Below are 14,110 nucleotides of genomic sequence, written 5' to 3' on the forward strand. Positions count from 1 at the left end.
GAGATGTTATGAGACACACTCTTATGTGTGCTCTTCCGTGCTTTACTTCCTTGATGAACAGGAATATTTTGGGGAATTAAGACTATGACAGAGCCCATAATTATGCTGTTTTATCTATGGTTTAGATTATAAACCTAGAGAAAATAGAGAATGCATGTGTATGTTTCTTTATTTTTGATTCTTTATTTTTGTTTCTGATTGTCTTTTTGAAAAAAAACAATTCTTTCTGGGTTCAGTAATCTGTAGCTTCCTTTGTCAGGGTAGTACTTAATCAGCATTTCTGCTTGATGTAACTCCTCCTCCAAGTAATCCAGTTAATTAGTTAGTTGCTTAGTTACTTTAGCATTTCAATTTGGAAAACCAGTTTGCTCTGAATCACTTTTGTGAAAGAGTGTTTCATTTAAATGGATTCTTGTCAAATATCTGCTGGTATTAGTTTTTTTGTCAGTACTTAGAGCTTTTATCCAAGACAGTAATAGAGAAAATATAGGCACACGAGGTGAGCCTTCAGTCAATATGGAATTTTCCAGTTTGACATAATCTCCTAAAATTTCTGAGTTCACTAGTAACCTTGAAAAAAAAAGCAAAATAAAAATTAAAATTACTGCAATTAAAATAGGCTTATTATAGCAATTACTTTCTTTTTCATTTACTTCAGGCTTGCAGAGGTGTTCTGTCTCTGTTGATGATTCAGCCTCTGTCTCTAGGCCATGGAAGCTATGTAAAGTCAGAAAATGGCATTGCAAGTACACTGTGTAAGGAAAGGAAATAAGAAGGGATGCCTTGTCAATCACATATTTTAAAATGCAGATTTAATATAATACATATTTTCGAACTGAATCACCCTCATTGCCATTGAACAGAAACTATTGAAGGATTTTAGGAAACTGCACACTTCTATGCATAATGTCAAGGGTTTAATGTAAACAAAGAAGAGCTAGGATATTCACCTTTTTTTTGATATTCACAGAGTTCTGAGCTGAAAAAAAACTCTAGAGGAAAGCACTGAAGAGTAAGACCTGTCATAACATTGTGACATTTGTCTGGAATTCCCAGTGATATCTTTCAGTCACTTCAAACACTAATAATGTGAGACACTTGAGTATTAGCAATCCAGAGTTAGACCCAAGTGAAGATCTAAAAATTAATAGTAGACTTTGACCCTCAATGCTAATACTAAAAAAAAAAATTCTATGCTGTCTAGGACATAGTTTCTTCTTATATGTAGTATTCTCAAATGAAAACAGGTTACTATTAATAAAATAGAGGAAACAACTATTCTTAAGTCATAAAAAAAAATTAATTTCTTCTCATCCCAAGGTATTTCTCACTATGGAGATTCTCTCTCAATCCATATCAGAAAATAAGAACAGCGCTTTTTAAATGATGCATAAATAAATGGATATACAAATGTTGTTCTCTCGGGTAGAGGTTGCATTCAGCAACCACATATCAGCTCAGCATGAAGAGGAGAATCAGCTGTCTGTCAGTCTTTCTCTTCTTCTCCTTTTCTCCACATAAAGGAAGCTTGAGTGTGTCAAATTGTAGCCACTGATGTGGATCAGTGGATGACACCTGGACTGCACCATGAAATAGTCCTCTTTGTTTTAGTGCAGATTTAAATACCTACCCATACTGAAAATATTTCTGTGCACACAAATTTCAATATCTTCTGTGATGTGGTGAATATAAATTGGAAATCAATTAAGATTTTAAAGTTTATATGAAGAAATCAACCAAAACTATAACATCTTATTTGAGAACAGCATACTTCATTTCAATATTTTGCAGCCTTGGAAATTAACTGCCAAATAAACATCCTGGTGTTCTGAATAGAGCTGTCTCTTCTTCTCCATTTGGTGTTTTCAATGAGGCTGCTTATGTAGTTGAAAAGAGGACAATAAATTAGGTCAGTAAAACCATCGTGTACTAATCTAACACAATTCAAAAAGGAAAGTAAGGTGATAAAGTGAGGCAAAACATGACTATTTAATGTAAATTACATTTCTGTTAAGTAGAGTATGAAGATGCTACTTTATCCCTAAAATGCCTATGAAAGAAATTAGCATAGCAAGGACAGTCACAGAATACATGTTTTACTTATTCATATGCTGATTTTGCAGTGTGTAGAGTCAGGAAAAAACTTATGGGCAAATTTTTTGGTGCTTTGCATTTTCATTTAAGGGACTGAAAGCTTTTAGCGAGACTGACAGTGCAAGTTATTCTTACTAACTATTTCCAGGAACAATTTTTATTAATTATTAGAAATTATCCCAGGGAGAAAGGGACAGGATAAAATAGCTAGAATAACAGGAATAAACCTCAGAATGGGCCAGATAGTTAATTAACTAATGTAAGCACCTTGTGTAATGAAGGCATTATGAACAGCGAAATAATCTTTTTTCTAAGCTCACAAGAATTGCCACACTTGTGACAATTTGCACTTGTCAAGTGCCCAGAGGTGACTGTTATCTAGTCTACATGACCTGACTACGCCACAGCTCCAAACAGACACACAAAACGTATTTGTAAGTACTTATAAAAACCCAGCTACAGTGGTTAAGTATCCTGAAACATCTGAAGCCATGAATTCAATTTTCAGTGGTCCTTGTAGAAAAAAAAAACATTATGTGAAAGTGAATTAGTCAGTCAAGTGATGACAAATATGGACAGAGGTATGGGGAGCAGAGTGTAGAAAAGCACTCACAGGCACCTTGCAGAAAGCTAAACAAAGGAACAGGGGTGAGTGAGTTAGATCCAGGGCCTGGGTTGCATTTGACTCTCAAAATAGAGGTTCTTGTGCTCAGCAAAATTGCAGCATCTAGCCAGAGGATAAATATATTCATATTGAAAGCACTTTGCAGCTTTGTTTTTTGTTAATTACTTTCATTTCAGTAGAGGCTTCTACTTCAAACTGCTTGTACTGTATCTGTTTCAATTAGGAGGAGATTTCAAAAATGGTTTGTTTTTAGGAAGGAAATATGGTTTCTAGTCTACCTAGTTAATGTGCTGTACTTTTTCCAGATGATTTTTGTTTGAAAAACATTCTTTTATGGCAGGAATATTTATTGAGGCACTAAGTTAGGCAACAGCCAAGGATTTGCTTTCCTATAATTTTCACTTGTTAAATGATAGGAATAGATCTCCTCTAATTAGGCACACTGTGTTTGAAATATCTTTAGTAGCTTATAAATGGTTTAATTAAATAAATAATTAAAGAAAAATAATTATTCCTATCCCATAATTTAATATCTTTTTTTTTCTTGTATACAGGTGTGTTTTTTAGTTTGGCTATGCTATTATACATGACCCTTTATCTCCAACCATTCTAGTAAAATTGAAAACAGAGATACTCACTACATAAGAATGATTTTTCATAGAATTTAAGGACAACTTGGTTTTTTAAGTCAAAATTCCTAATGTGATGGTGCAAGTTACTGCTATTGTTTTGAATATGTCAGTTATAGTTTGCTTGCTTCTTGTAATCCTGTCCAGTTTATTGTCCTCCAGTAAGTGGTAAAAAATAGTTTCAGAAATACATTTTATTCAAATGTTAATACATTTTCAGACTAGAAAGATACATTATGTAAAGCCCAGCAGAGTTATTTTTAAAATGCAAAATGCAGATGTATTTATTAGTTTTGCATTAATTCATAATGCAAATAAGACTGTTGCTATTAATCTACAACAGTCTTTTCGTTGGGTTTTTTTTAATACAAATAGCTTTGTGTTGCTTAGCAGAATGGATACACTGAAGGTTTTAAGAGCTGTGCATGTATTAAAAAAGGTGATTTTTCTATAGCTGTAATTAAAAAAAAAAAATTAATTATTTGAGGCACAAGAGGCACAAGGGCATCAGTGTACACCATTAGTTATTGGAATTTTGTTAATGGGGAACTTTTCATTAGTCCATCATTGTTTCTGGGTATTTTGCAGCCTTCTGAAATGATAATGCAATGTATTGATTTTGTACTTCAAAAATTTTTTTTCTTTCTCTGTTTACATCTATGGTTGAGAACAAGCAGTGCATTGTTTTTTTCTGTTTTTTTTTTTTTTTGTTTTGTTTTGGTTTTTTCTTCAGGACACAGCAGGTTTTAACACCCCCCTTCTCAGACCTCGTGTTATTGGAGAGTGGATTGGCCGTGAAGAGAATGATGCAGACCCTCTGGCTGCTGAGATGCTGCAGCCACCAATACCAAGAAATAAAAATGAGCAGTGGGACAGTGAGGATAGCAGCAGTCCTGGAGGAAGGTGGGTTTTTTATCTGGCCTAGAAACTTTATATTTTGTGAAACAGAGCTGTCTTTGTTACAAAAATTCCATTTCTGATGGCAGAGTGCAGGGGTTTTGAATTCTCATGCAGAAGTGTGGGCACATGCAGAATAAATGGAACTTGTTAATACGCGACTTTTTTTTTCTCATTATTTTCTATATGATTACCTTAATACTCATTTGCAATCCTATGGATTTATTTCCATGTGAAAAGCTGAGTGTATTTTAACATTGTTTGGGTCCATTGTGTAATAATGTTGTGATGTATAGCTTCATTCAAGTACTTCATACCCTTCCATCTTTCCAGGACTGGTAGTAGCTATTTATTAGTCTTCTTGAAACTTAAGTGATAAATCTGGCTTTCTCATTTAAAGGAGAGATAGACAAGGAAAACAGTATCTATATTATTTTTAACAGAGCTTCCTAAATTCATGTTCATGTCACATATTATCTTTTTGATGTTAATAACAAGTCTTTCTCAAAGAGATATTTTGTTCTCTGCAGTAAATAATTTCTGAAGAGTTATTGTGCTTGACTGAAAGAGTTTGTGCTTTGGCTACATGGAAGAGGAGTCCATTTTCCATGATTTAAAGATACGTTTATCACAGAAGGTTAACTACTCACAGCCTTGCTTTAAAAGGCATAAATCTTCTGCACTGCCTCTGTTAATTGGCTTAAGCACCTACATTTCTTCCTTATCCTTGAAGCATATCTCCTGGGTTATAACTAGTACTTTGATTGGAGCAGACACCTTTTTATTCCTTTTTTTAGAAGGCATCTTATACCTTTAGAAGGTATCTTATACCTTTTTTTAGAAGGTATCTTATACCTTTCAAAGGCTTTCGCTTTGAAAGGTATAAGATATTCCTTTACTTCACATTCTTCCATGTGCCTTCTTGGAATTCACCTCCCTGTCACACCGAAACTAATGTGTCACTAGCTGTGCTCTTACAGACTGCATTCATTAACTTTCCTTGCATCTTGGGAATATTTGTTATCCATGAGTACTTCATTTAATTAGATTATTGTGGGGGTAGCTGTGAGTACTACTATTTCAAAGAAGTAGCAGCATGTAGTAATGATCCCTCAGCCAGCCCTTGGATGGGAACCAACACAACTCAGACTCTGGATCTCTTCAGTGCAGTTCCTGGGAAAATAATGGAGTCAGCAACTGGCACTGCAGCTTGATTGTGCAGGCCTGGGTTTCTTTTTCCTTATTCAGCAGTTCAGTAAAGGCATTGAATAAAGATCTGTTCCATGTTTCAGAGCAAATTGAGGCTATTGTATTCCTTCTGTCAATAGAAAAGAGAAGAAATAAGCATCTCTGTCTAATTTCCAGAAGGGAGCAAAGAGGTCTAGTTCTGAGCAACAGACACAATTCAAAGCAGCCAGTTTTTCTCTTTGTAGAGGGCAGTACAAGCTGAGAGAAACCTCACAGCTAAGGCTATAATTAAAAATGTGATTAACACCTTTGAGTATAGTATTTGAGGAACCATGTCAAGTATCATGACAAAATCAGGTTTCCTGATGTGTGAATAAGGAGAATATAGGGAACCTGATGCCAGGAAAGACTCATGGGATACTGATATCTCTGTTTTTAGGTACAGTAAGTGCTGAAGGCCTACTGAAAAATATGTATTGCTAAGTGGGAGTACTGATTTTCAGTGGAAATTAGTAACTACTAAATTACATGCAGCATATGGATTTACATTTGGATGACTGATTTTATGTCTGGGATAATTCTTTGCTTCATTAGCATTTCATCAGCTTTTGTATGGTATTTATAAAAATCATGTTTACAGTCTTGTAAAGGAATCATAAAGTTGCAGAACTTCAAGTAGAGGTGATACTAACATTGATGTCAACTATATATGGCAATTTAAAGACCCATGTTGATAAAGGTTAATCTGAATATTTAATAATAGTTCACTAATAACTGGCAGTTTCTTCAAGGTCTAATTTAGTGTTACTGTGAATTAAAGTGCTATTAATGCAGAATTTTGGAATTGACCACACATGAAATGCACAAGAAAAGTACTAGGTAATAATAACTTAGTTTTAATGTAGCAAATAACTACATCTAAAAATAGATGGAAGAGTGTATTTTGCTCTCAAAAGACTGACTTTATCAGTTGTAAAAAAAGTTTGGCTATGTCATCTGTGTTTCAGTAATCTATTTCATAGTTAATGTAACCTTAAGTAGTTAAGTTACCTTTCATAAAAATAAGTTTCATTTTGAAAAATGAAAAAGAGGGCAATTTGAAATATCCACATTCAGTGTTTCCAATTTTATCTTGTTAAATTTTATTTAATAACACTTTTAATAAAAAGTGCTTGGCTGTTTATCACTATTTATCAGGATTTATGGGATAAGCCAGCAAACTCTTAGAACTAATTATAATACTCAGTTAAAATACAAGAATGGGAAAGTCAAAACTGTAATGGTTCCATTATTTCTAGGTCCTATGCTTTGTTTTATCTGTCACTGAACATAAGGTAATGGTACATATATAAAGTGCTATATAAAGATCCAAAGAATTAGACATGACAAATCATTGGTAGAATAAGTGCCATCAATGTGGTGTGACAGAACCACCATTTCCTCCTGAAAAACATGCATTCCTGTGATGATGAGCAATGGAAGCAGACATGTAATATATTTGGAAGTCTGGCCTGGTAATGCAAAAGGGAAAAAAGAGCAACTGAAAGGAGAGGTGTCACTACTGCTCTGACTGGGAAAGACAATGTAGGCAGTCTGAGGTAGCTCTGTTAGGGATGTCTTGTCAAACGGATGAAAGGTCACCTTTTTGTCCTCAGTGTTCTGGACAGCTACAGAGGAAAGATTGTGTTTGTCACTGGTTTTGCACTGCTCTCTGTTGCTGCTGTAAGGAAGAAAGGCAAGGTATTAATAAGTGATAAGAGACCATAGAAAAGTGCTGAGTGCAATCCTGCTGGTACCGAGCTCATCTTTCAGAAATTTGAACTCCATGAAAATAGGATTAAACTCATTTCCAAGTCTCTGTTAGTAATTTTCTATGTGAAAAATTTCTTGGACGAATTCTGAGAAGATGCAAGGCTCTTGGGAATCTTGCTCCAGGGATAATGTCTGTACACAATGGGGCATTTGAGTGGTTTTTATTAGATACTCTTGTCTTTTAGAGCGTGAAATGAACTAGAGCTTGCAGGAGCCCCATCCATAACCTGATGTCCTATACTCAAAACCCGTTCTTCATCTCCAAGGTGCACGTTATCTTATTATTGCTGGAGAAATGAATATTGTTGATTATATTAAAAATCAAACATTTGCAACAATTCTGCCTTTCTGCAACAGACTGTAAAGAGTCTGAGGTGTTGGTGGTACGCTCATGAGGTGCCCCTCATGTGGGGCACCAAACTCCTGTCTGTTTTATGTTGATGCAGTAAGGAATGGCAAACTGTAGTAAGTTCTGCCCTAGACCCTTCTAACATCTGTACAATTTCAGTTGTCTGTTATTTAGGTCAGAGGTATGACTCAACAAATCAGGAAAAGTGTTATAACCCTTTGCGGTAATGGTATTAAAACTACTCTAGAGAGCAGTTCTTTGTTGTCAAGCTTTTGCTATGCTTATCAGTATCAATAGCTTATCAGTAGCTTAGCAATACTGATTACTAATTGACATCCTGTTGTACATGTGTAGCTTATTTAGACTTGATTAGTGCACATAAAAACCAATGGGAAATTTCCCAAATTCAAGTCAAAATTTTAAGTAGAAAGTGAAAACACAAAATGTCTTAGAACATCCGATGAGTGATGTATTTTGAAGAGAGCACCAGTAAGAGAAAGTTATGCTTTCCTTCCTCACAGCTTAAAAATGGAGCCAAAGACCAAAGGATTAAAACATCAACAGCAGCAACATAAGAAACTGCTGGCTGCCATGCTTTCTCAGGACTCCTTTGATTCTGCTCAAAGCACAGCTCCGTCTGTAACCGAAGAAGACATTGACAATGAAGATGATGCAATGGAACTACTGGGTAACTGCAAAAAATTATGTGTATTTTCTGAATTTTTTTATTATAAAAAATCAAACAGAGATTAGTCAGAAAATGCTCCCTATGTTTGAAGCTAAAGTATTCAACAGCTGTGTGAAGGTTCTTTAGGGTTTAATGTGAAAATTTCAGGAGAAATGTAAAGAGGACCATAAACGTGTGTGAATGAACTTCCAGCTGCACCCAAATTCAATTAAATAAATGCTTCAGGTGCTTAAAGTAATTAATTTGGTTTCCTACATAAATCCCTTCCATATTTTACTTGCAGAATGTATTTCTGTACAAGGAACAGAATCAGCTTCACTGTCTTTCATCTGGTTCTACTTTTTCTTAGCTGTATCACAGTTTTAACTTCAGTAGATTTTTTTTTACTTACTAGCTACACAAAGCTTATGTAATGTGAATTTGTAACCTCTTCAGAGGATTTGATTGTAATTTTCCACTAGACTGTATTGTATCTTAAATTGCACTCTAGAAGACTTGATGCTTGCTGATGCCTCCCTTTCTTAGAGTTACTAATTGTATTTAATTCATAATGGTTCTAATTGTACTTAATAGTTTCTTTTCTGCTATTTTTCAAAGTTTCAGTGTATGATGCTTAAAAGGCAGTCATAGATTTCATTATTTGTTCACAGTTTCTGCTCTATGGAACTTTATGTGGGATCGATGCATGGGAAATTCACAGTCTCAGAATAACTGAGGTCTCTTGAGTTTATGAATTCTAGCATGACTTTTCTTTTTCAGGTTGGACCTTAATCTAAAAATCAGGAAAACACATGCTGCTCTTTTTACTTTCTATATTTCTGTTGCATCCTTACTATAGTCTTCAAAGAAACCCAGCATAGCTGAGGTTGGAGGGGACTGCTGGAGTTATCTAGCACAACACTTTGCTCAAAAAAATCAGCCATAGCCGGTTTTTCTGAGTGAATTTTGACTCTCTCCAAAGTGGGAGATTCTACAACATCTCTGGGCAGCCTGTTCCAGTGCTTGACCGTGCTCATGGTAAAAAAAAAAAAAAAAAAAAAAAAAAAAAAAAAAAAAAAATTCTGCTTAATTAATTGAATTAATAAATAATTTCCTTTTATTTTTCAGTAGTTTAGAGTTTGATACATGCATTTGTTTTACAAGAAAGAAGAGAATGGCCTGGATCACTCATTGTTTATCACACACAGGATAGATTTTTTGTTAATTTCTGCACAGATAGTGAACAAAATGTATCCAATAGATGTACAGGTTTTTCTTCCTTGAATCTCTGAAGGTATCTGGAACCAAGAAGGCAGTATGAAGGAATTTTCTAGTGTCTTGACATTTGGGTAGAAAATTATCTATCTACAAACTAGTGTTTTGGGGTTTTATTCTAATAAGTACTCGATTGTAAGAATTCATTCTAGTTTTATGCCATGCAAAATCTGGAATATTTTTCTATCCTGCAGTTCATCAAAACTGGCTAAGTTTATACAAAACCAACTAAAACTAAGAACGTTCACAAACAGTATGTCCAGTTTGGGTATGGTGTTATATAAATGAATATAAGATTCTGAGGCAAAATACTGACATATTTGAGGAGTAGCAATGCTTGTAGTGATTATAATATTGCCATGTTATAATAACAACCATTGAGAGACAGTTCTATATGCACATTTTGGTATTTAAGGTGCTTCTGAAAAAATAGCTTTTATTTTAATTCTCATTTTGCAATTTGCTGACAGTATGTATGGTATATTTCATATAATTGTTAGGCTGCATTCTCCAGAAATGCTCAAAATTTGAGGATACGACTGTGTTACATGGAAGGATGTTTCAATTTTATGAAGGTAACATAAAGAAATTCAGTTCCTATCACCAAATATAGGTATTTTTCATTTCAGTATTTTCCAGGTCAGTAACTGATACTGTGATTGTTTGAGTTTTTTGGGGGCTTTTTTGGTGTTTTTTTGTTTTGTTTTGTTTTGGTTTGGTTTTTTGGGGTTTTTTATTGTTTACTACATCAATTCATTATCTGCTTTGATGCTTTTTACACACCTTATATGCAATATAACTAATTCAAATAATGGCTTTCTTCCATCACTGAATTGAAGGGCATTGTTGCATATAAGTTTTCAATTTGTTCTCTTCAGAGTTCAGTATTTTTTGTTTATTCAACCCTTTCTTAAAAAATTACAAAACTGCATGCTCCTAAGTCAGGATTCTGGGAAAACAGTTCTACTATTTATAGCAGGTAATTTAAAACATACAGTATGTTTAAAATGCAGAACTCAAACATCCATCTTTAGGTGTGCTCTTTTTCAGATTTTGGCTGTTTTATTTAGCTATTAAAAGCATAAAGCTGACTTTTTTGCATATTTTCTTTAAAAAAACCCCATCATCTAGGTGAGTCAATGAAGGTTTTAGCTAGAATTCTTTTATATTCCAGATAAAAGAAACAATTACATTGTTATCCATTTCCAAAGAAATGTATGTGCAAAAAAAGAAAAAGAATGTTACAGGGCTATATTCTGATTTCAGTTATCAATTTTTATATGTAAGATAAGATGCATAGGAGTGCTGTTCCCATGTTGGTGACTTTCTAAGTGTGTTCAATTAAGCAGAGGGCTGCAATAGATTAGTGACTGATAACATCATAATGGAAAGGATCTTCTTGACTTCAAAAAGCTGATAACTGTAACTGTCAATTCACATGTGTTTGTAAATGTTAAAGGGTCATAGCAATTGATGTCTAACAATTATATCAAGGGATTCATTTTTCACACATCATAATGCCAAGTATTCTGTTTTGTAAATCTAACCAGGAGTCGACAGTTCTTTGAGAAATTCTGCAGCCCATTTGGAGTTCTATGACATTTGGGCTTAAGCTGTTTCTCACATTTCGGAGAAGTCCACTGAGACTTAGAAATTGCGTTATTCTCTCAGTACCTCAAGGGTGTGCATTGGAGAGAGCTGAACTGTTATTTTCTCTGAAGTTGCTGTGAATATTGATTATACAGTCACCAAAGCATGTCTCCTTTGGTTTTAAAAAATCAATTGACTAAGTGTAAGAATATAATTGCTTAAGTGTATTGCTGTGCATAAACATACATATAATAAAAGTATAAGGATTTCTGTAGAACATTTGGATTTAGATATACGTTCTTAAAGTTTTTACAAGTACGGAAGATGAAAATGACATTCTGTGTTGTTTAACACAATAATGGTATAGAGAACATGTTCTGTGAGAAGCAGCTCAGGTCATTTAGTCTGGAGAAAAGGAGGCTTAGAGGAAACCTTGTCACACTCTCCAACTTTCTGAAAGGAGGCCCGGTGGAGTTTTCTGTCTTCTCCCATGTAACAAGTCATAGGACAAGTCATGCCAACAGAGATTTAGGTTAAATATTAGGAAAAGATTTTTCAGGGAAAGGTTTGTCAAGCATTTTAACAGGCTGCCCAAGGAAATGGCTGAGTCACTAACCCTGTGGGGATTTAAAAGATGAGCAAATGTAGCAAGGACATGGTTTAGTTGTGGACTTGGCAGTGATAGGACAATGGTTGACCTTGATGATCTTAATTGCCTTTTCCAGCCTAAATTATTCTATAATTCTGTGATATTTAGTTATAATACTCAAGCAGCAATTTCTTAGTTTTGCCCAATCCCTGTGTGTTCATGGTACTAAAAGTGCTACCATATGTTAACAGATGCTGTGCAGTAGTTAACTCTGTAGTACCACTGCAAAGGGTACCCAGGAAGTTCGCTCACACAACTGTGATTGAAGTGAAAGGTGGTGATGACTGAAGCCAAATTCCTGCAATTGACACCAGTCTGTATAATTCTGAAGAGCCTCTCTGATTTCAATGTAAATAATCATATATCTGAGCTGAACTTAAGTGTTTGGAGCATGAGGACTTGTAAAACTCTTCTGTGGGGCTGGTTTCACAAAAATAACATTTTTTTTCCTATAATGTATAAATTCGAAGTGAAAGTTGAAGTGATTGTTTGCCTCATGTTTATTATGTATAATTCCATCTATACAGTAATAAACTAGAATCTTTAAAGATAGAAATGCACTTAAATTAGTAATAAACTTTCCAATTATTACTTTGGAAGATACCTGATGTGTTCTTTTTGCTTTAATAACTCTTCTTCTAATCTTTAGACTTCCTTTTTTTCTTCAAGAGCTTTCAAATGTTAATTATTTAATAATTTTAACACCCCTGAAAGGTTGTCTGGGATATATTTACATTTTATAACAAGAGGAGATAAACAGAATATAGTGGAGATTGCATTTGCCTGTAGGATGTGACTGTAGCTCAGTGTCTGGTAGTTTAGCCCTTAAAAATCTATACTGCTTTTTTAATGAGCCTCTGAGTCATTAATGAAAGGGTGTACAGTCTGCAGCGTTTTCAGTGCATTTCCTCTGATTTAACAGACGTTCCTGTTTTCGTTGGTTCCTAAAGGTCTTTGACAACATGCAGGAAGCTGACTCTAGGCATGATAAATTATACTAATGCTAGCAACAGGTTGTTGCTTTTGTTGACTTTCCCAGATGAATGAAACTTTCTCCATTAAGTGACTAGAATTTTCAGAGAAGAGACCACAAAGCCCTGGGGAAGATGATGTGAGTTGTACTACATCTTTAGAACAGTTTTCTGGCCTGTAGTCTGTTTTGTTGAGATTTAAATAGAATGATTGTGTGGGAGAAAGGTGTGTGAATTGCTCCTAATGTTCCCTTTCACTGAGTCTTGTGGTTTTGGAAGCTATTGGGAAAGGGGCAAAACTACCAGTGGACATGTGCTGTGTAGGGCACACACAGAGAATGACACCCCTGGGAGACAGGAGGCCTCCTCTGCATGCAGAGACTGGCTGTGCTATACACTGCAAAGTTTTCAGTGGTAGGTACAGTGCACTGGTGTGTATGTAACAGATGTCCTCTAGAAGAGCGCTCAGGCTCCATCAGGAGTGGGTTTAAATATCTTTTTGAGGTCAAAGTCCAGCAAATACCATATTCAGTTTTTCTATTTTTTCTGCAACTATATAAAGTCACTGAGCAAGAGAAATGTGCAGGTCTGTTTAATGTCATTCACGGAGTTCATTGATTTCACTTCATCTTGTGGCCATTTGCTAAGAGACAGAAACATCTGTGAGCATATTTTAGTTGATCTGAGAGTAAGCAAAGCTTTAACTTGTTTTCAGAGAAGAGGGATTTGATGTTTAAAGTCCTACTAGAATCCTGCTCTTGCATTTTTATATGCTTAATACTCAAGGTATTTGATGTTTAAATAGAATTTTTAGACTGACAATACATTTCAGTAAGCTAAGTTCTATTGTTTGGTTAAGAGTGTGTTTGTAATGTTAGAATAAATTATTAAATTAATTAGTAACATATTGTGACACTTGTTACAACTGCTGGTTAGATAAGCATAAAATGGATTGAAAGTGAGGTTGATTGTGCTTCATATTGCTATAGGGAAAGTAGAGAGAGAAAGCCAATTATAGCTTCTCTTGAGTTGAAATAAGATACATGAGCTAATAAAAAAAGCTTCAAAAGAATGATTAATTATCAAGGAATAGATGTGTACTGAATATAATTATGTGCAGAAGCCTAAAATTTCATTCATTTATAGTTTGTAAAAGAAACCAAACTTTATTTTAAGCCTGTACCTAAATAAGAGTGGACAAAGTGTATGTCCACTACTAAACCATGTCCTGTGCACCACATCTACACATCTCAGACACTTCACTGAGCAGCCTGGTCCAATGCTTGACAGACTTTTCATGAAGAAATTTTTCCTAATATCCATTCTAAACCTCACCTAGCATGACTCGGATCCTTTTCCTGTCA

The 14,110-nt window shown here is 34.7% G+C and overlaps 1 protein-coding gene across 6 annotated transcripts in view; it reads left to right on the forward strand.

Moving 5' to 3' along the window:
- C2H8orf34 (chromosome 2 C8orf34 homolog) overlaps positions 1–14,110 on the forward strand; it is a 185,932-nt gene that overhangs the window by 48,786 nt on the left and 123,036 nt on the right. For all 6 annotated transcript variants that reach the window (XM_072924734.1, XM_030266314.4, XM_072924732.1 and 3 more), the window contains 2 exons: positions 4,082–4,251; positions 8,116–8,282. In XM_072924734.1, the coding sequence (XP_072780835.1) occupies positions 4,082–4,251; positions 8,116–8,282 (337 nt within the window). The remainder of the gene's footprint in view (positions 1–4,081; positions 4,252–8,115; positions 8,283–14,110) is intronic.

This window comes from Taeniopygia guttata, chromosome 2 (genome assembly GCF_048771995.1).
Source record: "Taeniopygia guttata chromosome 2, bTaeGut7.mat, whole genome shotgun sequence".
Classification (NCBI taxonomy): domain Eukaryota; kingdom Metazoa; phylum Chordata; class Aves; order Passeriformes; family Estrildidae; genus Taeniopygia; species Taeniopygia guttata.